At 47.1% G+C, this 22,960-nt stretch overlaps 1 protein-coding gene across 11 annotated transcripts in view; it reads left to right on the plus strand.

The window, feature by feature from the left end:
* LOC119436845 (protein PRRC2A) overlaps positions 1-22,960 on the plus strand; it is a 140,981-nt gene that overhangs the window by 78,442 nt on the left and 39,579 nt on the right. For all 11 annotated transcript variants that reach the window (XM_049660012.1, XM_049660011.1, XM_049660019.1 and 8 more), the window contains exon 18: positions 347-675. In XM_049660012.1, coding sequence (XP_049515969.1) covers positions 347-675 — 329 coding nt within the window. The remainder of the gene's footprint in view (positions 1-346; positions 676-22,960) is intronic.

The raw sequence follows: 22,960 nt of genomic DNA on the forward strand, positions 1-22,960 counted from the left end.
TTTAGGAACCTTTTGGGGTGAAGTTAATTTAAACGTTGTCTGCATATCTGGCAGGGCAACTTCATGATGTTAAGCCTCAACAATTACTCCTTGATAGTTTTTCAGTTATTGCCACAATGCTATCTGCCAAGTTGCCTGCCATGTGATGAATTGACTTCACCAACTATGACACTGGTGATTACAGAAACATCCATCCATCGTTACTGATGGCATGGCAACTATGACATTGGAGCAAACTTTTGTGGCAGCATTTGGCATCAGGAACAATGGGGCCAAGAGATTTCATTGCTTTTCTTATACACATTGCATTTCATAATTTGCATTGCTGTGCACCTTCTGACCGCAGAACTGGCTCCAACGGGGGTTCTTCGACCTATGGTGAATGCGTGGGAAAAGCCAATCACTCATGCTCTGCGGGGAGGCAGCCCTCCGTCAGCTGCCCCACAGTCGGTGACTGCTCCGGCAGTCTCATCTGCAGATGTCCTTGTGTCCTCCAAATCGAGCAGCTTTGACAGAAGTAGTGATCAGCATGACAGTGGCATTGACGTGAGCGACCAGCCAGCCTCAGCAGCATCGTCTCAGCGCTCTTCACCCAGTAATGATGGCAAAGCCCCACTGCTTGGGACCAGTCCCAAAGGCTTGGCAGTCATGCCTGTTGGTGTGCCACCTGCTGGGGTAAGTAATGTCTTTTGCTAGCATTGTGTGGTGTGTGTATGTGTGTGTGTTGGGGGAAACTCATTACTGTTTGCATAAATTTTTTTTTTTTCGTGCTTGAAAAAGAAAGCTTGCGATACTTTAAGGAATCGCGACTCGCTGTGTCGGACTGAACTTGTCTGAACGGACTGAACCGCCTACTGGCAGCTGCAGAAAGTAGCCATTCCGTGAGAGAAAGTAACTCACTCCTCTGGTACGCGACAACCCTCCTTGAACGACTACATGCTGCAGCCAGCTTGCGACATTTTTGTGCTAGCGCCACCTTGGCAGCAGCTTGCATCCATATAAATGACGGCAACTTTGCATTTTTGTTTTGTTCTCTTAAAAACGAGGCAGTTAACTGTTCCAAGTGTTACATTGAACGATCTACACTCCAAGATATCTTTCTGTGAAATTTGGGCAAGAACGGTGCTGGGGTATGGGCAAAATCTTTTTTCGAAGATACCGTCAAACCCTCTTACAATGATCTCAGATATAACGATCTGTTATAACGACCACATTTCAGTGCACTTACAATTTTCCGACTATGCCTATTGAAACTACTTCCAAATACATTTAAATTGTACTCTTGCAACGAATGCTTCGATGCCGGTCGCGGTAAAAAGAGAACACACGTGAAGTACCAAAGCTCGGAAGGGCGACCAAACGGGGTGCACGGAAGTGCACGCCCTGCTCCAGTCCAACCGCGATGATGGTATGGCCTTCGAGGTGAGTGAGCTACCACTTCGCGCGGATTTGGGAAGCCGTGAAGGAGGTCACGCACTTTCAAGACGCGCCTCCACGGCTTACTGAAACAGCGTGGCACGAGGAATGCAGTGGCGCATGCGCCGGTGCGATATCGGATGCCATGATGGTGGCACTCTCGTTTTAGTGCAATTATCCCGGCAGCACCGTGTGCATTATGCCTTTTTCAACAATTTTGAACGACTATCTATGTCCTTCCATCATGGAATTAACTACCGCTAATGTTCCTGTCGTTAGTGTCTTTGTTATGTGACTAAGTTGGTGAGAACGCTGCACCACGCGCTACCGCCACACAATGTTGCGAAAGATTGGTTACTGCACCTTTATCAGGAGATCATGGTTCGGCGGCTCTGTTTATGCGTTGCCAATGGCTGATGACGGTCCGTGGGAAAATTTCATCTTTCAAATGTTGCATTCTTTCATCTTTTTGACCGAAGTGACACTAGGTAACGTAATTTAACAACTCGTGTGGCTGACGCGCAAATGTAATCAAGGCCCGGAAACTCCCTATACCTCCCATGGGACGCTCGGAGCCATGCCGATACTAAAGCCCCTATATATAAAAAGTAGCGTCACGCTTTGAAGAATGCCGCCGCCTCCTTGCACACCCTGTCCGAGGCCGATGCCGCGTCGTTATTGGCCTAATGGCATCATGTGGACCGTCGAGCCCCCGGGCGCTGGCTGTGTTTGTTCACGATCACGCTCCATCGCCATTTTCGCCCGAGAAGCGTCTACCGGCTGGCGAGGAGCACGACGATAGCGGCGAACACAGTCGGCGATCGTCGAATCTGATCAGCGGTGAAAGATAAACAAGTGCACGTGTTTCAAGCGGTGTAGGCGGCGCAACGGTCGAAAAAGGAGCGCACAAGAGAGGAGAAACGAGGAGGAGGGAAGGCGGTGGAGGAGAGTGTCGCTACTTTTTATATAGACCTTTTCATTGGGCGAGGAGGAAAGGGCGCGAGGAGCCTTTCCTCCTCTCTGGCTTGTGCGAGCCGGCGCGCGGCGCGGCTTGAATGTGTTGCCGGTCGCGCGCTGCGGAACGATTTGGAGGTGTTTTAGCCAGTTCTGAGTGCAATTTACGGGATGTCAGTTCTTACGAGGTCGTAGAACAATCATTGTGTAGCCTTTAGGTGTAGCTACTGGTGCAGCAGTAGCTACAGTATCTGGAAATTCCTCTTGGATGTGCAAAAATGCGACGCGCATCATCAGCCGTGGTGTGTGTGTTGTGAACTATGTCGGACGTATCGGTTTTCACTCGACGAAGACTTGTTGCAAAACATTTGCTTCAGCCACCGGCAACATTCTCCCACATTTTAAGTCTAGTAGACTTCAAATCACTATGTCTACGTTAGCCCCCTGCAAGAGGCCGAAGGCTTTGCTCAACACAGCGAGCACTGCGATTGGCAAACCAACATGATACACACAAGTTTCGTGCTTCGATCGGCATTGCCTTTTTGCCCTGTAAGGCACAATATACAAAGGGGCTCGCATAAAAAGAATCCGACAGCTATTTGTAACGACACAATTTCCGTAAGATGGGTAAATGCATGCGTCGTAGATGACTTGAACTTATGAGACTGAAAATAAAAAGTTCATATGTCCTTTTGCGGCAAAATAAATCGGAACACGGGATAACGACGAAATAAGACTCTGCATGGTTGTGCCGCATGCTTGGACCACTTAGACCATACGCTATATAGAACAAACAGATCTATAACACAGCATTTAGACTGCCTCGGACGCTCGCGCAGTCTGCAGCTGGTCGTTCGACCACTCGAAAAGTGTGATTCACACTGTACGGCAAGTGGTTATTATTAACCAAACTATTTTATTTGTGGGCGGAAACGTAGCCCAACAAACAAGGCAGTCACCCAATGTATCTACAGATAACTTGAACGCGTGTCCAAGTAAACAGCACAACTTATTCGCCAGCAGAACGGTACCCACGTTGTTAGGGTCGTCAAATGTTTCGTAACTACTCGTTGCAGCTAAACCAGAGCTTAGAATTACAGTGCTGAGATTGCTGCAGTAAGGTAACATTTGTGCAACTAATTTTCAGGAATACCTAACTGATATTCGAGGCTGATTGTAAGCTAAAAAAAAATGCGCACACCTCGCGCTGGGTGTTTCCGTCCGCCCTAACGCCAGCAGAAACTCCAGCCGCTTAATTACTTCAGACTTAAATTCCTTCACTACGCCTCACAGGACCGTTCCCCACATAAAAGACGCCATTGCATTCTAAATAGACCGCGGGAGAGTGAATAAATCCACCAGAAACTGCCGCCGAGCGTATACCACAGCATACAACACGAGCATTCGCCCAAGCCAGCATGCCAACTGCCCATAGATGGCGCCACTGCCTACGCAATGGCGGCGCCCATGAAAAAACGGTCTATAGAGGGGCTTTAGCCGATACGCGGTGGCGGCTGCAGGATGTCCTTGTGGAAATAATTCACAAAGCAATGCCTCTGTGACCTCACTGATGAGGTCAGAAGGGAGAGGGCGCGCAGCCGGGTGGAGGAGGGTTGCCTCCTTTCCCACTTCGCATACAAGCGGACTGTGTTCGTGCTTCCTTGCCAGGTCCGCTGGCCGTGCGGCGACATTAGTGTTTTAGTTCAGCGTCTTTACGGTCCACTCCGCTCCGAGTTGCCCCGCTAAGCCACAGCGGAGCGGCGGGCGACTTTCACGTTTTAGTTATGCGTGTAGCGTAGCGGAGCGGACCTTTCGTACTTGCAGCGCCCGCTGGGCAAATTCAGCGTAGTGAAACAAAATAAAAAAACGTTTTGTCACTTTTACAAAGTAAGACGAGTAGATATAACTTATTTGTTCGTAAAGTATCTAGACGGGTGCTTGTTATGCGTTACCGGTCCATTTTATCGAGTGGAAAATGAAGCGCCGACTTGATGAACGCCACGTGATGGCCAGCGAGTTTGCATTTCGAATCCAATCCAATCCTTTCTGACACCAATGCGCTGGCGACGTTTTTGGTAGCTGTGCTGTTCACTTTATTTCCTTAAAAAACAGCTGTGAGGTGTAATACACAAGTTATTCGCGCTCACACAACTAGTGCATCGATGCAAGGTGCTTCTATGCACGCGCGAGAGAGCGCGCGTGCATCGACCACACACGCTAGCGGAAGACGGCAGCAACGCTCCGCTTAGGCAGCTTGTAAGCGGACCGTGTTTCTCGCTCCGCTAGCCCGCTTGCGGCTACGCGGAGGACGCATGCGCATTCGTGCTTCCGCTCCGCTCAGCACCTAAGCGGAGCGTAAATACGCTAAACTAAAACACTATTGGCCAAATCGCGGAGCAGAACCCGCTGAAGTGTGTCGTGTATTAGGAAGCGCTTTCTTCCTACCGGGTTTGCCTCGCAAGCTGCTATTTTCTAAACCACTGGGACATTGCTCGTACGCACCAGTGCCAAGCAACTATATTGAAGATTATTTATATAGCGAACCGTTAATTACCAATATTCACAGTTAATATATTACATTTCATCATTTCATGAATAGTCGCTTTGAAAGTCCTAACTTGCGGTTACGTTTAGGGCTACACTTCAACTAGTCCACAGATATAGTGGGGGGTAGCATAGAGAAAATAACTTACTGGCACCATCAATCGTTAATTTTGTTTGTGTGTTGTGAAGTGGATCAAGTAAAACTAGCCGATGTCTCGGCCAGCCAAAACTCAACACAAGTAAAAGTTGAACGCTTTTGTTTTTATTCACACATTTGGTACTGGAAAAAGACTGACCTCCACGCAGTGCGAAAGTGACAATCTACAGAAGCAAGTTTCCTTCACAGCGGAAATTTGTACGTAATGAGTGAAAATAGATTCCAGAAGATCCAAACCAATGCGAAAATTAACCACTACGGCTGCGTCTTTCTTTTCTTCAGTTGAGCGACACTGCTCTTATGTCAGTCCACTCAGGCTTGTACAGAACTGGTTTACTAATGCAAAATGAATTCCAGCTCAGAAAATAGAGTGAAATACTTGTGCTTACCCGTGGTCATTAGGAATCCTGAAAAACATCGCAGAACTGGAATTCCCGGTGTTCGAACACCAAAGCCGCGGAACACATGTGATGCCCCGATTTAGCCATTGTCGTCTAATGCTTGGTTGACCAGGGGCACGATCTTGTACGCGTTCCAAAATGGAACGGAGGCGTTCCGTTCCATCGAGCCGCACACGATTGGTCAATTTCAATCGTGACGTTCAAATTGACCAATCGTGTGCGGCTCGATGGAACGGAACGCCTCCGTTCCATTTTGGAACGCGCACAAGATCGCGCCCCAGATGTCCTGTGTCTTCCGTTCGTTGCACGCCTGATAATGCGTCTGCGTCTTATCTTTCCCATCTTCACACTTGGTACGACAACCGAAGCAGACGACCAAGCGCGATCTGACTTGTGAAATCGCTGAGCGAGTGGCAAGGGTGAGTGGAGGCAAGCTCGACGGACGCACGATGGCGACCACTTCCCGCGCTTCGCCCGATTTAAAATTCACAAAAAGAGAAGTAAGAAAAAATCGCCGGGGTGGCTCAGTCAGCTAAGGCGTTGCGCGGGATCGAATCCCGGCCGCGGCGGAACGCCCGTGTGCTTGCGTTGTAGTGCACGTTAAAGAACCCCAGGTGGTCAAAATTATTCTGGAGCACTCCACTACGGCGTGCCTCATAATCAGAACTGGTTTTGGCACGTAAAACCCCAGGAAGAAGAAATAAGAAAAATAACTTAGGATGTCCGGCAACCGCTAGGAGCGCGCATGTTCCCTGAAACCGAAACTAGCTTTACTTTCCGTGGGCTAATATGTCGAGACCATGATGTCTGGTACCTTGAAAGAATGGCGCCTTGCTGTAGCAGTTTCTGAAGTTTACGCTTCCAGCCAACTAGAACGCTTCGCTCTCTTGTGCAGAATAGTGATGTGATGTGATGAATAGTCTTGTGCAGAATAGTGATGAGAGTAGAACCCCGCTGATACGTTTTTCACGGAACCTTTAAAAAAAAAAAACAAAACGTAAGAGCTGGGAAACGCAATAGCCCTGATACAGGAAAAATTGAGAAATGTGTGCAGTTCAACACTACTCCCAATATTTTAATTTTTACGTGTGAAAAAAAAGTAGTTTCGCCCGACAGCTGAAGTATCGATTGCGATAGCAAATTAGTAGACAGCTATGCAAAATAAGAATAGTAGTTTTATCGTCCGTGTAAACTTGTAAGCATTCGTTTAACTATATTAACAAGCATGGTGTCAGCGCCCACAAGCAAACATGAATACATCACACTCGATGGGCGCGGACACGCGCTGTCAAATGCTGGCGTTAACAGCGCTGGCGTGAGGAATATAAAGGTACACTAAAACGGGAAGTTCAGCTGGAATAAAAGAGGGACCTTCAGGAATGCATGCAGTTTTTGTTGGGTGCAAAAATATGAGTTATTCGCGGAGAAATTCGTAAACAAAGACCAAATATCTCTTCCTCAATTTCTCTCACCCCAGATTTGGCGCTGAAGCAGTGTCGCAGATTTCGTTGCTCGCAGCGAATCAGAATGCGCCATGATACGTCACGGCTTGCGTAAACGGCTGAGGCGCTGGCTGCATCATGGCTGCATGGCCGCCGCGTTTGCGTTCGCGATGGATACCGTTGCTGCTGCTGAAACTTGCAACGAAGACCTCGTCATGAAAGCAGTACTCCATTTCAGCGATATTCAGTGAAACGGAGCGGGAAATGATCCTCCGTGCTCGAGCGGTCGGTGTTTCCGCGTGCGATGGCGGTGAGCCGCCGGCCGCGCTGGCGGAATTAAGCAGAGCTTCGTTTTCGTCGACAGAAGGTGTGTGTCCGGTCCGCCAGGCGACGATGTTCCCGACAGAACAAGCGTAGAAAGTTGTGCACGTTCTCGGTATGGTTATTTCGGGGCTTTAGTTAATGACATTCAGCACTCACCGAGCCGCCAGTTAACTGCTGCAGGGGCACCGGTAGGGGGTTTAATGAAAGCCGCATTGAGGGAACAGCTGCTCGAGAAACGACTGGCCTCGGGCACGCCAAGATACTTTCCGAGGGTAGGATTATACACATAATCCGAGGGCGAGAAATGCAGAGAGCACGCCATCGGTTTCTCTGGCTCTCTCGCCGTTTTATCATCGGCAGAACACTGAGCCATTGCGAACGCGGGGAGCCGGGGCTCACCGCGCGGCACTACATGAAAGGACACAATCGAATCAACACTGCCGCTGCCCCTGAGCAAGCACCTTGGGCCATTTATGCAGCCCTCAACATTTCACACGCGAGGCATTTTCTGGCTGTTTCCCGCGAAGTCAACGTTTTTCGAGCCACGCAACCAAACGCTGTAGAGCGGAACAGGTGCGCGCGATGATGCATGGACTAAAAACGAAACTACGAAACTATCACGACCGGATGTATCGCCATGCCATTCTTTCTTATTTAATTTTGCGCTAAACTTGTACTTCCTCGCTTGAAACGGTTTGAAAAGTTGGCAAATGCTGTTTATGTACGTTTAAGGTGTATTTAATTTTGCGTTTCATTAACAGCGATAAATCGCTCTCGACCAATAGCGACCGGCCTGCGTTCGCCGTATGACTGTGATTGTGATAGGATACCTTCCGGTTTCTCTTTAGTGTCTCTTTAAGCGCCGCTGCAGAAGCAAGCGAAGTGGCCTTTGTGCCGTTGTCTATTGCTTTGATGCGGCCGTCGGCTCCCCTAGCGCGCTTTCACTCGCACATAACAGCATACGGCGCGTGGCGACGGCGTTATCGTCCTGGGACTTCATACGGAACATCTATGATCCAAAACCCATTTTAGGGCCGCAACGCGTCATAGACACCATCTTTAGATAGCAATTACGGATCTCAAGGGCCATACTTTTGCTGGCGGAAACCGAAAATACGTCATAAGTGTCGCCCCCGGCACTTTGAGCGGCCAATGCCATCGTCAAGCAACCAAGCGAAGCGACATGAAAAGTCAAAATGGCCGCTCGGGCCAGCGCGGTGTGGCAGTTCGCAAAGTATGATGCGGGAATGTTCCCACAGTTGTGACGTAACAGCGGGGTTACCAGTGCATTAGGTTCTATGGGAGCTATAGGCTCCGTACAGTGAACAGAAGGCGCTACAACCGAATACAGCAAAACGCCGTGCAGCGCCAATGGTGGTAGGAGTGTGAAACAATGAGACGGCCGTTCCGAGCCCCGCGGCAGCGACTGAACGTGTTTCAACGTGCGCGTGACGTTCAAAATGTCGCGTGTGTTGTTTTGCGGCTTTAAGCCGATAAGCTGTATTGAAAATTACTTTCGTGCGCCTATACTCGACAAAGGAGACAAGCTGTATGTGGCGGGCCACGTTTACGACGTGGAGACTGACGGCGCCGACTTGAGGGCGCCGTCGGTCACTCGCAGCAAGGGAAACAAGTGTACGACGTTTCCTTGCAGGTAAGGAGAACATGCATGCATTTTTATATCAGCAAGTGGTTTTGACGCATAAGCGGAAGCGCACATGCTACCACCACTTATTGGAGGAAAATATGCGGTGCAAGTTAAACGAAGAACACACAAACAGGACGGGAGCTTGCGGCGCATTGCAACTAGCTCAAACCAAGACTGTGCTACCGCGACGTTTTTTGAACGAGAACAGTCCCAAATCGACATTCGGTGATTACACGTAGTTTTTGCTACGTTGCCAGGTATTCCGGTACGTGGTCACAGAAATGTCCAACTGCAGCTCTGCTATTTACAGTATTTCGTTCATTTCGTGGCCGACGTGCGCAGAAACGCGTTTTTGCAAATCCATAAAGAAGCGTTTCTAGGTGTTGATTTTTCATTTATTGGCTACTCCGCCGTTCACGAAGTGTTTGGAGCAGATCCTGCTCGTCTGCTTCGGCATCCACGGCGAACCGTCGTTTTCGCTGAAGAAAACAGGAGCATGGTTGCGAATACTACGCAGTTCATACTGACGACACAGTGCCCTATGCATGCGGCCGCAAGCAAGAGCGCACATGCAGTAACCGAATGATTTCTTCACGAGACGGTAAACGAGGCAAACACGCCACAAACGCTGACGAGAGCGAGCAGTCTCACGGCGGGCGCCACTTGGTGAAGGCATTTGAAGTTTATATGTTACACGCACCTTCACTACCCCCAAAATCAATGCAAACCGAGTTTACTTACTTCGCTGAAAGTATCAAGAAAAACGCAATTTAACAGTAATTTACCGGACTACACGCATGCAAGCAAATCAGATTCGCATGCAGCCTACAAGAGCATTTGAGACGCAAATTCGCGCGTAAAATTTCGCGCTACGCAAGCTTGCCGTGCAAAACGTGCTCCATACACTTCCAACCGCTCTAACCACACAAATACAGTTGCAGAACCTCAAGCAGCTAGACCTGGCTAGACCTTAAAGCATATTAGTTACATTGACACTAGGAAAACGCTGTTTTCACAATTAACTCTTCGAACAGCAACAATCCATCTTTTTCGTTGTTCTTGCTCCCACGGGCGGCCAGGAAATCGGTACAATTTCACGCCAGGCTGGCCTTCGTGGCTGTGGCAGTTTTTTACGCAGCAGTACCGGCACTTGTTCCTCTTGCTTTTCCGTACGCTTTCAGTCGATGGATTAGCATAAGTCGAGCTGAAGGATGACATTGTCTCAACGACCGAACAGCACGATCGACGCCGCGCCTACGAATACCCCCGTGCGCTTTGGCCGTCTCATTATTGTTGGCGGCGCTGGGGCAGATGGCGCAGCAATCGCAGCAAACTTCACTGAGCGGAGCCTATGCCGCGGGGGACGCGACTTTACAACAATTGCTAGTAGGTACAGCGGGGGCATGGCACTGCGGGTCACGTAATTTCCGCTTAACACGTCGTGGCAATCGTGGAGCTCCTAGGGACATAATCGCTTGGGGACATTTCAGGCAGTGCTCTGCGCGGCGGCTGCTAGTTACTGATCGTGGTTGTCTTTCTTATCTCCGGGACCGGGCGCAGCGAACTTGCCGAGCGCAGCTCGAACATGCATAGGGAGCGAATCGTTTAGGGCGCGTTGAATGTCTGGCGGTGTCTGGGCCACGCCGGTCGCGCTTTATTATTGTAGCGTTTGTTCTAGTGGCGGAAATCGTTGCAGTAGTGGCGGTGTGGCATGACGCCTTTTGAGCTCAGTGAACTGTGGTGGTGTAAACAAGTGGATACTGCTCGCGTTTGAGCCCCGGTGCCGCGGCGTAAGCCGCGGTGCCGGGCGCTGACACGAAGCGGCGGTCGTTGGGGTGTTGGGAGCGCAGCGTAGCAACACCCCAAATAAAAAAATACTGCTCCAGTCAGGTAGACTGCTTCCTCCATGATAGTGAGATATTTGGATCATCAAAACAGTGATGCGTTTATTTGGAATACCATCGTTTCTCACTCGCATCTGCTTGTCCTCGCGCCTGCGAGCAAGAAACGATGGTATTCCTACATAAACGCATCACTGTTTTGATGATCCAAATATAATCACACTATCCAGTCTCAGTACCTGACTGGAACAGTATTTTCTTTATTTGAGGTGTTGCTACGCTATGCTCCGCAACACCCCAACGACCGCCGCTTCGTGTCGGCGCCCGGCACCACGGCTTCTGCCGCGGCACCGGGGCTCAAACGCGAGCAGTATCCGCTTGTTTACACTACCACAGTTCACCGAGCTCAAAAGCCGTCATGCCATACATAGCAGCACTACTGCAACGATTTGCGCCACTAGAACAAACGCTACAACAATAAAGCGCGGCCGGCGTGGCCCCAGACACCGCCAGACATTCAACGCGCCCTAAACGATTCGCTCCCTACGCACGTAGGAGCTGCGCTCGGCAAGGTCGTTGCGCCCGGTCCGCTGCCGGGGACCGACCGAAAACGACGTAACAGCCGGGAAAACGCAGCACCCGGTCACGTAACAGCGGGGTTCTACTGTAGGAAGTAAAATACATCGCAAGCTCTTCAATAAAAAATGATGGCTGTGCTTAATTTCGAAATGACAGATAATACAGTCACCGACCGATTTTTCGAACTCTGAAAATTCGGACTTGTTGGATATTCCGGACTTCATAAATCCACTGTCAGGGTTCCCATAGAGCTAATGCATTTTCGCGACCGATTTTTCACGTGAATTTAGGCCTCCAAGTTAGATTTTCTGGACTAAATCGCTCGTTCTGAACCACACTACCTGTTCTTGGAGGTGGGTAGTGTGGTTAGTTACACTGCTCGTGTTACTTACACTGCTCCCGCGTTTTGTTCTGCCTTTGTAAAAGCTATCTTTTGCCACTTTCACTTTAAATAAATGTCCTAAAAATATCTACGATAAGTAAAACGCCACAGTACCTTGCCTCGGCAGCAACCGAACACGCGTGAAGAATGCCAACCGTCAATCGACAGTTGAAAAGCAAGCCCGAAAAAAAAAAATGCTGAGCTACAAAACTATGTAAGGTGAACTCATCGCAGCTAAGGCGGGACCCACCTACTAGCCTGGTGGGTTTTATTTAGCCTCCCACGACCGTCCATTGATGTATATTAAATGTTTGGAAAACTTAATTCTTGTTTTTCTCGAAACTACTTTTTCAATTGTCTTTTGTTGCGCAAAAGCTAGTAACTTTTCAATAAACCAATATTAAATAAAACTTTTCACGCTTCTTAAACATTAAGCTGTGCAGTGAACTAGGATCATTGAAAACCATGAATAACTTTTGATACAGTAGAACCTTGCTGTTACATTCCCGGGTGCTGCGTTTTCCCGGCTGTTACGTCGTTTTCGGCCGGTCCCGGCACAGCTCCCATAGAACCCAATGCATTGGTAACCCCGCTGTTACGTCGCAACTGTGGGATCCCGCATCATACGTTGCGAACTGCCACACCGCGCCGGCCCGAGCCGCCATTTTGACTTTTCATGTCGCTTGCTTGGTTGCTTGACGATGGCATTGGCCGCCCAAAGTGCCGGGGGCGGCACTTATTACGTATTTTCGGTTTCCGCCAGTAAAAGTATGGCCCTGGAGATCCGCATTTGCTAAGATGGTGTCTATGACGCGTGTGTGGCCTTAAGATTGGTTTTAGCTCATAGATGTTCCGTGTAACGTATACGGCGACGCCGTATATAACGGCGTCGCCGCGCGCATGTGAGAGTGAAAGCGTGCGAGGGGAGCTGACGTAGTAAGTGGTTCGTGAGGAAAGGGAAAGGTTGACGCTATCTTCTGCAGCCCTTGAGGGAGCACGGCTCGGCGCCAAGGGGAGCTGACGACCGCGTCGCGCACGAAAGAAAGAAAAGCAGGGAGGAAGCGCGCCTCCTTTTGTTGCACTTGAGGCACCGGTGAGGGAGCGAGGGGGGAGGGATAGCGGGCAGCGTTGTGCTCTGGCATCATACTTCGCGGCGGCACGCGGTCGCGCTGGCCGTATCTTGAAAGCGAGCTGCGTGGGGGCAGAGTCTACGCAGTGTATGTGCATTGGCGGCTCGTAGCTTTGTGCGTGCTGCGTGTTCTCGGCGCTCAGTTTGCGTTGAAGCGATAGACAAAAGCACGAACGTCACTTCGCTCGCTTCTGCAGCGGCGCTTAAATTCCTCACGCCAGCGTTTGACAGCGCGTGTCTGCGATCATCGAGTGTGATGTGTTCATGTTTGCCTGTGGGCGCTCAAACCATGCTTGTTAATTAGTTAAGAAGCGAATGTTTACAAGTTTATACGGACGATCGCAATCGATACTTCGGCTATCGGGCGAAACTGCTTTTTTTCACACTTAAGAATTAAAAATAATATTCTGTGCAGTTCAACACTACTCCCATTTCTCAATGTTTCCTGTTTCCTGGCTCTAGCGTTTCCCGGCTCTTAAGTTTTTTTGTTTTTGTTTTTTTACGGTCCCCTGAAAAACGTAACAGCTGGGTTCTATACACCGTTTTTTCATGGGCGCCGCCATTGCGTAGGCAGTGGCGCCATCTATGGGCAGTTGGCATTACTGGCTTGGGCGAACGCCCGTGTTGTATGCTGTGCTATACGCTTGGAGGCAGTTTCTGGTGGATTTTTTTTTTCGCACTCGCGCGGTGTATTTAGCATGAAATGGCGCTTTCTACGTGGGGAATGGTCCTGTGAGGCGTAGTGAAGGAATTTAAGTCTGAATTAAGCGGCTGGAGTAACTGCTGGCATTAGGGCGGACGGACCGAGCACCCAGCGCGAGGTGTGCGCGCTTGTTTGAGCTTACAATCAGCCTCGGATATCAGTTAGGTATTTCTGAAAATTCGTTTCACAAATGTTACCTTACTGCAGCATTCTCAGCACTGTAATTCTAAGCTCTGGTTTAGCTGCAACGAGTAGCTACGAAATATTTGACGATCCTAACACCGTGGGTACCGTTCTGCTGGAGAATAAGTTGTGCTGTTAACTTGAACGCTTGTCAAAGTAATGTGTAGATACACTGGGAGACTGCCTTGTTTGCTGGGCAAAGTTTCCGCCTACAAATAAAATAGTTTGGTTAATAACCGCATACCGTACAGTGTGAATCGCACTTTTCGAGTGGTCGAACGACCAGCTGCAGACTGTGCGAGAGCCCGAGGCAGTACTGAATGCTGTGTTATAGATCTTTTTGTTCGATATAGCGTGTGGTCCAAGTGGTCCAAGCATGCGGCTCGACCATGCAGAGTCTTATTGCGTCGTTATCCCCTGTTCTGTTTTATTTTGCCACAAAAGGAGGACATACGAACTTTTTTTTTCGGTCTTCCAAGTTTTCAGCCATTTACGATGCGTTCATCCACGTTACGGAAATTGTGTCCTTACAAATAGCTGTTGGATTCTCTCTATGCGATCCCCTTTGTATATTCTGCCTTACAGTGCAAAAAATGTCATGCCGATCTAAGCACGAAGCAATTGTGTGTACCATGTTTATTTGCCAACCCCAGTGATCGCTGTGTTGAGCAAAGCCATCGGCATCTTGCAGGAGGCTAACGTAGACATGCATAGTGATTTGAAGTCTACTAGACTTATAATGCGTGAGAAGGATGCCGTTAGCTGATGCAAATGTTTTACAACTTTTCGTCGAGTGAAAACTGATACATCCAACATAGTTCACAACACGTACACACACCGCGGCTGATGATGCATGTCGCATTTTCGCACATCCAAGAGAAATTTCCAGATACTGTAGCTACTGCTGCACCTAAAGGCTACACAGTGGTTGTTCGACGACTTTGTAAGAACTGACATCCAGTAAAATGCACTCAGAACTAGCTAAAACACCTCCGAATCGTTCCGCAGCGCGCGACCGGCAACACATTTAAGCCACGCTTTGCCGGCTCGCACAAGCCATTGAGGAGGAAAGGCTCGTCGCTCACCCTTTCCTCCTCACCCTTTCCTCCTCACCCTTTCCTCCTCACCCTTTCCTCCTCACCCTTTCCTCCTCACCCTTTCCTCCTCGCCCTTTCCTCCTCGCCCGATGAAAAGGTCTATTGTATAAGACTTCAATTGAAATCTGACCACCGTGGCTATTCTTAGTTTTTCGGCTTTAACATACTTACTGCTGATGACAGTGCAATGGTCCTAGTTCATTGCACAGCCTACATATACACCTACATTGTTGCCAAGCCATTTTCTTTTCGTGTAGTATGATCAGTAATGACTGCTAGCATGATGGGCATATTTTGGGTAATTTTTGTAATTAAATTGTAATTAGTTTTAATTTTTCACCCAACACACTTGAAGCGCCTTTTTAAACAGCCCTTCTGAAAGCAGAAAAAGGAATCGATTTAGGGTCAAAATATAATATTTCCAAAAAGGTGGCGACATACCACTCGAACCTACAACTATTGGTGGTCACAATGCTTTCGCATTCATCCACGTATGGATAACCAAGTGCCCCATGAATTTTAAATAATTAGTTTATTAGTACTAATCATTGCTACTAAGCAGAATGCTACAAAGTGAATTCCCGCATCAGAGCCTAATCTGACAGCATTGTACAGTCAAAGGTAATGCACATAGTTGCACTTCGCAACTGCACGTGATGCGCATTGAACTGCATGACGAGAAAAAGCGAAACGCCGCCACAGTCTCGAACATTGTGGTATTTTTAATAGATTGTATATCAGTGAAGCACAGCACTAGGACTTTCAGCAGATCTTTCATACCACTGGTATGGTATGGTATGGTAAAACTTTATTATTGTCCGTCGGAACGCGCGTCAGCACGTAGCGGGCCGCTCCCACGTCGGCACAGAAAGGCCGAGCCTCTCTGCTGCGTCGCGGGCCCGATGGACAGCCCATAGCTGTGCTTCAAGATCGGGGCTGCTTAGGACAGCCTCCCATTTGGTCGACGTGACGCGGGGCACCGCCAGAGCATATGTTTCAAGTCAGCTAGGTCATACCACTGGTGTTGGAACAAAATTAGTTTACTGCAAATGGTAATGTTATGTGAGTGCCCGATTATCAGGTTTTTTTTTTTTTCGAAAAATAAATATAAATTGGTCTGCAACTGTTTTTACCATAAGTTTGACATTCAGTACAATAATTTTCTAATTCAGAGGGGAAAGTGTAGACACAAAGATGAACCCTCCATGTGACGTAGGTGATAATGTGCCACGCTACGGTCCTCTTTGGGTGACGTTCCCCCTCAAGCAACGTAAATTTGGAAGAAGGGGGGGGGGGCTGTGTATAGACACTCATTCACTTATAAATGCAAAATTATCTTAGTGTGTCAAATTTGATCATGAATATTTCAGAACGGGAGTGTGTTTGAAGAACCAAACAAAATGAAATCTTGGAATTGATCACTAAAGTTTTGAATTAAAACATATATACCACAATTTGTCAAATAAAAAAAATATTTGCGAGATAAACTTGTTTGCAAGAACTGTGTCTGCCAAAGTACATAAGCGACCTGTGCAAGCGAATATTTGCATAACTGGCATTAAATTTATCAAAAAACTGCTACTTGAGCTTTAGAGGACTTCATAATATGGAAAGTTTGCAATCACTTTGATTAATCCTGCTTCCAAACAGATTTTTCACTGGTCCAAAAGCTGCTCCGAAATGGCATGGGCCAGTAGCATCACTGCTTGTGTCAAAAGCAGTGAACAGATGCTTGCTCTTGCATCCGCAATGTGATTGAAAGCTGATGGAAACAAATGCTATTGGCTGATTTCATGATTCGGAGGACATTCTCAGTAATACATAATTGCCAGTTCTAAGTTAAATAAATAAAAAATATGCCTGCAATCGCGAAAGACGGGAAAATTATTTCATCTTTGCACTGTGTGTAGCTCCATAGTGTAATCTACCGCGGCCACCACAGGGTGATGTGATGAGCCCTTTCGCAGCCGTGACACTCTACTTTTGGCTGGGGCTTTGCCCTTTTGGCTTCTCCGCTTGGAGCTTCCATTGTGCTAGCGTAGACGAAAAGTGGGAGAAAGTCTTATATCGGTACGATAACTCTATTGTTGGATTGGAAATTTTTTTTTCCACCATGACATTCGTGGGACATTGTACTTTAAGAGGCCATTCTATGATTACTTGGAAAAGTGTTTCAGGGCCCCTGAAGCAGTTTAGACAAATTTTGTAGATGCATAGGGTACGGCTACAGTAAAACATTCGCACCACAAGCGTCTCACATTCAAAGAGTCTCGTATGATTTCGTTACTCTCCTTCCTCGCCATGCTTTTTCTCAACTCTTTCACAAAGAGATTTGGGCTAAGCTCCGCCTTCACTGGTTCTGCGTCATGATGTGATATTGTGTCTACTTCCGGTGGCTTGGAGCCAGCGTGCAAAGCTTCTCCACCCTCTTGGCTAGCCGCCTGGCTGTCAATTCCCAACGAAAGCTACCCAAGCAGCGTGCATTGCAAGTATTCTATCACAGTGCTGAGTGTGTCCTGTAATCCGGTAAATGCAGGCGACTTGGGTGTTTTGACGGATTAGCGGAGGCATAAACTTGAGACCCTCCATTCTACTACTGCTGTGATGAAGGGGCTTAAGCATAAACGGGAGTGGCCTGAACAGTGCAGCTACCTGGTGGCGGAGAGCTTAACCTGCCACAGGTAATAGTGCTGTAACCAAGTGTAAACATTTTAAACTTAAAAAAAAGGTGTTGACGATTTTGCTGGTGCCAAAAATTTACACCAGCAGCAAAGTAGAATACATTTAGTTACTTGCTATATTAGCTCTGGGTTTGTCTCATTGAGTACCTTGCCATCACATGGCTACACCTGTAGGCCACTCACGTTTGCCCCTTCGCCCATCTGGGCAAAACGTCCAGTCCACCTGCGTTTACTGGAATACCGGACATGCTAAAACTCCCTATTGTGGTAGTAATCCCCCGGTGTGAAGTGATGGCCACAAACGCATAAATTTTTGTGCCGATCGGATACCGACAGCTCGATGCACTGCAACCACTCTGCTCGCCTGTTGTCTTAGAGGGACTCGATGTAGCAGCTTCACATGTTGCCTATAGCTACGTTTGCAGCCCACAACGAACAGGGGCAATTCATGGTCCTCGCGAAAAGAAACCAACATTGATCGTGCAGCTTGCGTCAACACGGAGAATGTTTTAACAGAAGTAGGACACTTGCTGTGTGCCAGAAATGCTTGAGTGTTGGGATAAATTGTTGTGTATTCTCTTTTCATAACTTTTTATTTTATTCTACTATTTTTTTTTACAGGAACATTATTAACCAACATTCCAACTATTACGAACAACATTTGTTCACCATAAAGTTGGAAAAATTATGGATGATGCAACCTGGGTAGCCAATCCGATAGCTCACCCAACTGACGTCATTTGTGCGAAACGCGTCAATTGGGGTTGCTGAAAAGTCAGAGAAGCGGCACTGCTGCTATTGGTAGCAATGCACATTTTTTAAAACCTTATAAACATTCCATGTTTTATGTGGAGTGCCTACATGTGTCACTTAATGATCAGGACCTACCCTAATGACTGATTAAGAGTTGTCAGAATTGTTTCAGGGTTTTTCAAGAATTCTATTTTCTAGGGGTTGAGACACCAAATTTTGAGGCTATAGAAAGCCTGCTGTAGGCTACCTCTGTATGCAAGGACACTCAACATGAAGTGTTGGACATAGAAAACATTTAAAATATATTTTAATTCGCTTCCAAAGGGTACCTGAATGCTCGCGATCAAGGCCCATTGCTAGCGTGATTGACACCGATGTCACTGGGTTGGAAGTGTAACGAAAGTTTTAGTGACATCATACCACATTAGTCGCATACAATGAGCGGCGACCCAGAGCACCGGGCAAGCCTAGAGAGTCTAGAGTGCAGTGAGCAGCATCAGACGCAGATGTAGAGTCTGAATCGGAGCTGCCGCAGCTAGCCGTGACAACTGTCGGCATGGTTTTGTTTGCCTGTGCTGGTACAGAACGCGTGTGCAAGAGCAAACGATGCAGCAGTGCATGCGTCGCAGCTTTGAGGGCCCACATGACCAAGCTTCCTAGACAGTGACGTCGCTAACTGGGCGCCCAGAAACCGAAACCAAAATTGTGCACAAAAATAATGCGATAATAAATTATTTACCGAGAATATAATAATCTTCGAGCATGTATCATGCTTCCTGGAGCAATAAGACATTTGAAACAACGTAAGTGCAAGCCACAAATTTGAGAGAGAGAGAGAATACTTTATGGGGGGCAAAAGAGCACGCGAGCAAAGGTAGCTTCTCCGCTCTGCAGTGGGTGGTCCCCTCAGTCCAGGAGTCCAGTGGCCTTAGCTGCCCTTCTCGCTCGGTTGACCAGGTTGAGCTGGTCCGTCGTTTCGGAGCTGAACAGCGCTGTCTCCCATTGCAGTGTGGTGGGGTGTGTTTGCGCAAGCCCATACCATGTGGTAAAGCATTGCGCATTGATCGCAGTGTGAGCATTTATAGTAATACAGCGCAGGGTGTATGGCGTGGTAAAGACTCAAATATTGATATGTCTCAACCCCTTTAAGCCTGCGAAAATTAGGTGCATGTTAGAATCGGGTAAATGCGGTGTGCAGTGTCAAAGTTCTCTGTTCAGGCATATATACCCAGTGGCGCATACCCTGTGGCACTTGTCTGTTTGGCAAGACAGCAGCCAGCACATACGTAGTGACCCAAGCTGACTTCTCCCTTATGTGGCCAGAAACATACAAGCTGTAAAGAGTGGAGAAGAGCTAAAAAAATTGTCGCAGTTTCACCTGAAAGGCGAAGCATCAATTGCGATAGCAAATTTGTAGAGAGCTATACGGAGTAATGATAGTAGCTTTATTAGCTGTATAAACTTGGACATGCAGCAGCACCGGCAACACGCAGAACTGTTGTCGAAGCCGTTGGCGTTTTGCCCGCGTTCGAACAAAATGCGTGCGGCGTTGGTGACTGTTGCCGGAGCCTCTGATATAAATAGGCACTTGGTGCCACAGCTAAACGTCGCCTCCCTTGCCTCCCCCCCCCCCCCCCCCCCCAACGGCCTTTCGCGCGTCGGAAGAAGGCGCGTTTGCTCTACATATATGGTGATTGTAAAGGAGGAAAGAGACTCCTACTTCTGCAGCCCTTAAGGGAGCACGGCACAGAACGTGCGTTTGTTCTCCACCGTGCGTTCACTCCCCGTGAAAGCGCGCGTCCCTCGCGCCCTTTCACTCGAATATACAGCGTTCGGCGGCGCGTGGCGACGATTTCATCTCCATTGACGTCATACGGAACCTCACGGTGACGCCGACGGCAGAAATCTGCTTTGGAGTGTCCATATAATTGCTATCTCAATAAAAAGCCATCGATTTAAATTGCGCACGCTAAAAAGTGGTCGGCGACTGTTGTTTTTTGTGCCTTTCGTAGACATTTGTCAGTTTCTTCAATACTGCTGTTCAGTTGTCTTTTCTCAATATCCTTCTAGCATGTTAATTATAGGACCGAAGGAATGGGGTGCAGTAACTAGGATATATTGGCAAACATGTGGAATATATTGTTAGCTTTACTGCGACCAAGCTTCTGCAGTGATAGAAGCGAGAAAGTAGATTCTGTGAGGTTCTACTGTGCAACGGTCAAGTCAATTTTGCATCATCAGTAGTTTCTAGACAAATGTCTAGTCCTTCACATAATTTGAGTGCACACAGAAACTTTGACAAAGTTCCTCTGTTTGCTGAATGATATGAATTTGTTCTAACTTGCTGGCCTTACTTTTCTATTGAATTTCTAGCCATGTAATTTTCTTGCTTTGCTAGAGCATCTTGAAATTAGATGGTGCGACATCACAGGGACTTTCTTGGCACACACCATCACCATTGTATTGCAGAAATTAGCGGATGTAAGCTTTACACACAATGTTCATCCTGCATTTAGGAAAACTTGCTCACCCAAATATATGTGCACGTGAATGAACCGTAGGTAATCAAAATTAATTTGACGTCCTCCACCACACTATCCTCTCTGCCTGAAAGTTGCCTGCCACATGATGAATATCTTCACCAACTATGACAATGGTGATTACAGAAACATCCATCCATCGTTACTGATGGCATTGGCAACTATGGCATGCGAGCTAGCTTTTGTGACCCTGAGGAATATCAGGAGTAAGGCGATTTAGTGGTTCATGCACTACTTGGAAATAACTGCAAGGGGTGAGACTCGTGCACCAATCTAGCATTGTAAGAGCAGTTTGGGCTGTAATCAGCGGCACTATTTCCAGTGACGCATCAATCTAATACCAAGCACAACACTTCAACTGCACATAGGTGTAAATTTAGTGACAAACTTCCGGAGCACTCCCTATAATGCATACTGTTGTTGCAGTTTCCTGAACAGTTGGACTTTTGAAACATATACTGGTGCACTCTCACTCTGCAGCACTCTGTCATACATATGTCCACTCACATTCGTTTGACAATTGCTCATTCAATTGTCATACTCATTTTTACCCTCGTGTGACGTGCAGACAGTACAGTCTGTTGTGCCTGTAATAACAATGTTTGGAATAGGTTCCCGGGATGTCATCAGTCTCATAATTTTTTACTCCAAGTCTGGTTAATTGTGTATCTATAAACCTGGATAAATTTCATTAAGGAACCAGAGGCTCAGAAGTTGACCCAGAATATAAGATGAAAAAAAAAAATGTAGCTGAATGTTCAGAGAAGCTGCTGCTTGCCAGTAGCGTGGCAGAAATCAACCAGTATGGTCAGACTTGCTCGTAGATAGAAGCTGCAGGAAATCCTGTTGTGATGCTTTCTTAATTGGATATTAAACAACTCTCCTGGGCCTTTGAGAATACTGCCTCGCTCACCTTTTATGATAATTTTAAACTGTTAATCATGCCTGCATGATTAGCAGTTCAACGTAGCCACATTGTAGGCCCTTTGTCAAAATAACTCGCGTCTGAAGGCAGTCCTCAAAAGTTTATAGGAAGCAGCATGAACGTAAAACATTAACGAAAAATCATTCCATAGTTATTTAGGTTCGAATGAAATTACCTACAATAACAGCAATTCGCTACTTTGCAGAAATGCGCTGCCTTAACAAGTCGTTCCTTTACATACTGTTTGGCTATAAGCATGGTTTGGCCTATACCCTCACAGCTCAGTAGTAAGGCCCGGTCGTCTGTATCGTACAGTTGCTTAGAGCTCCTATAAATGTAGTGTAGACTGATACTATCTGTAATACCCTTGTTTTTGTTTGGTCGAGCAGTGGATTACTTTCTGTTCTTCATTTTGGGAAAATCTGATTTACAATACGAAACAGTGAAATCAAACAAAATGGCACAATCTTCAAAACATTAGGGTGCCTGACTATTGTTTGTTCGTGCACACGCAGACATAACCACCACTTCTTAGTGCAGAAGCGTGATAAGGTTATCTCTGCTATATAAAACAGAATTCAGATATTAAAAAAAAAAAAAAAACATTGAATGTTGGAAAGCTTCCGGTAAAGCAAGACCTGAACTAGTTGGTAGCGACTATGCTGACTATTGTTGCAGAGGTAATGGAAGCAAGGTGAAGGTGCAGGTGTTACCTGCTCTAAAAGGTGAACTTGCTGTTCCAAAGTGAGCTTATAGCTGCATGTTGAGGTGCTTGAAATAGTATGGTTCCAGTCGCATCACTGTAATTGTAATCTTTTAGCTTAAGAATTGCTTAATTTGCCTGTGGTACCGCTCCTGTAAGAATGGAACTTCATAGCTAATTTAAAAAATAATTTTGTCTATTTTATTTTGTAAAAGTAAAAAGGTTTAAAAAGGGAAATTTTGTACATTTTCTGTCTCATGAATATTGCACTTGTGAAGCCTCAGTGGTTCATCGAATTTTCTGTATGCTGAGTTTTGTTTGGTAGGCAGTTTTTGTGCTTTTGGAATAGCCTAATTAGAAACACATTCATGAGGTCAAATTACACACTCATCAAGATTTAACACCGTATTGCACATCACGTGGAATCGAACCCGCGTACACTCGCATTTGTACAATCCGAATGTTTTATTGTCAATCTATAGCAAACCGCTCTTCGTCGACTTTATTGTTAGTTGACGATAAAAAACTGCAATTTTTTTATCGTCAACTGCTTTTTAG

The sequence above is a fragment of the Dermacentor silvarum genome, chromosome 1 (genome assembly GCF_013339745.2).
Source record: "Dermacentor silvarum isolate Dsil-2018 chromosome 1, BIME_Dsil_1.4, whole genome shotgun sequence".
In the NCBI taxonomy this organism is placed as follows: Eukaryota; Metazoa; Arthropoda; class Arachnida; order Ixodida; family Ixodidae; genus Dermacentor; species Dermacentor silvarum.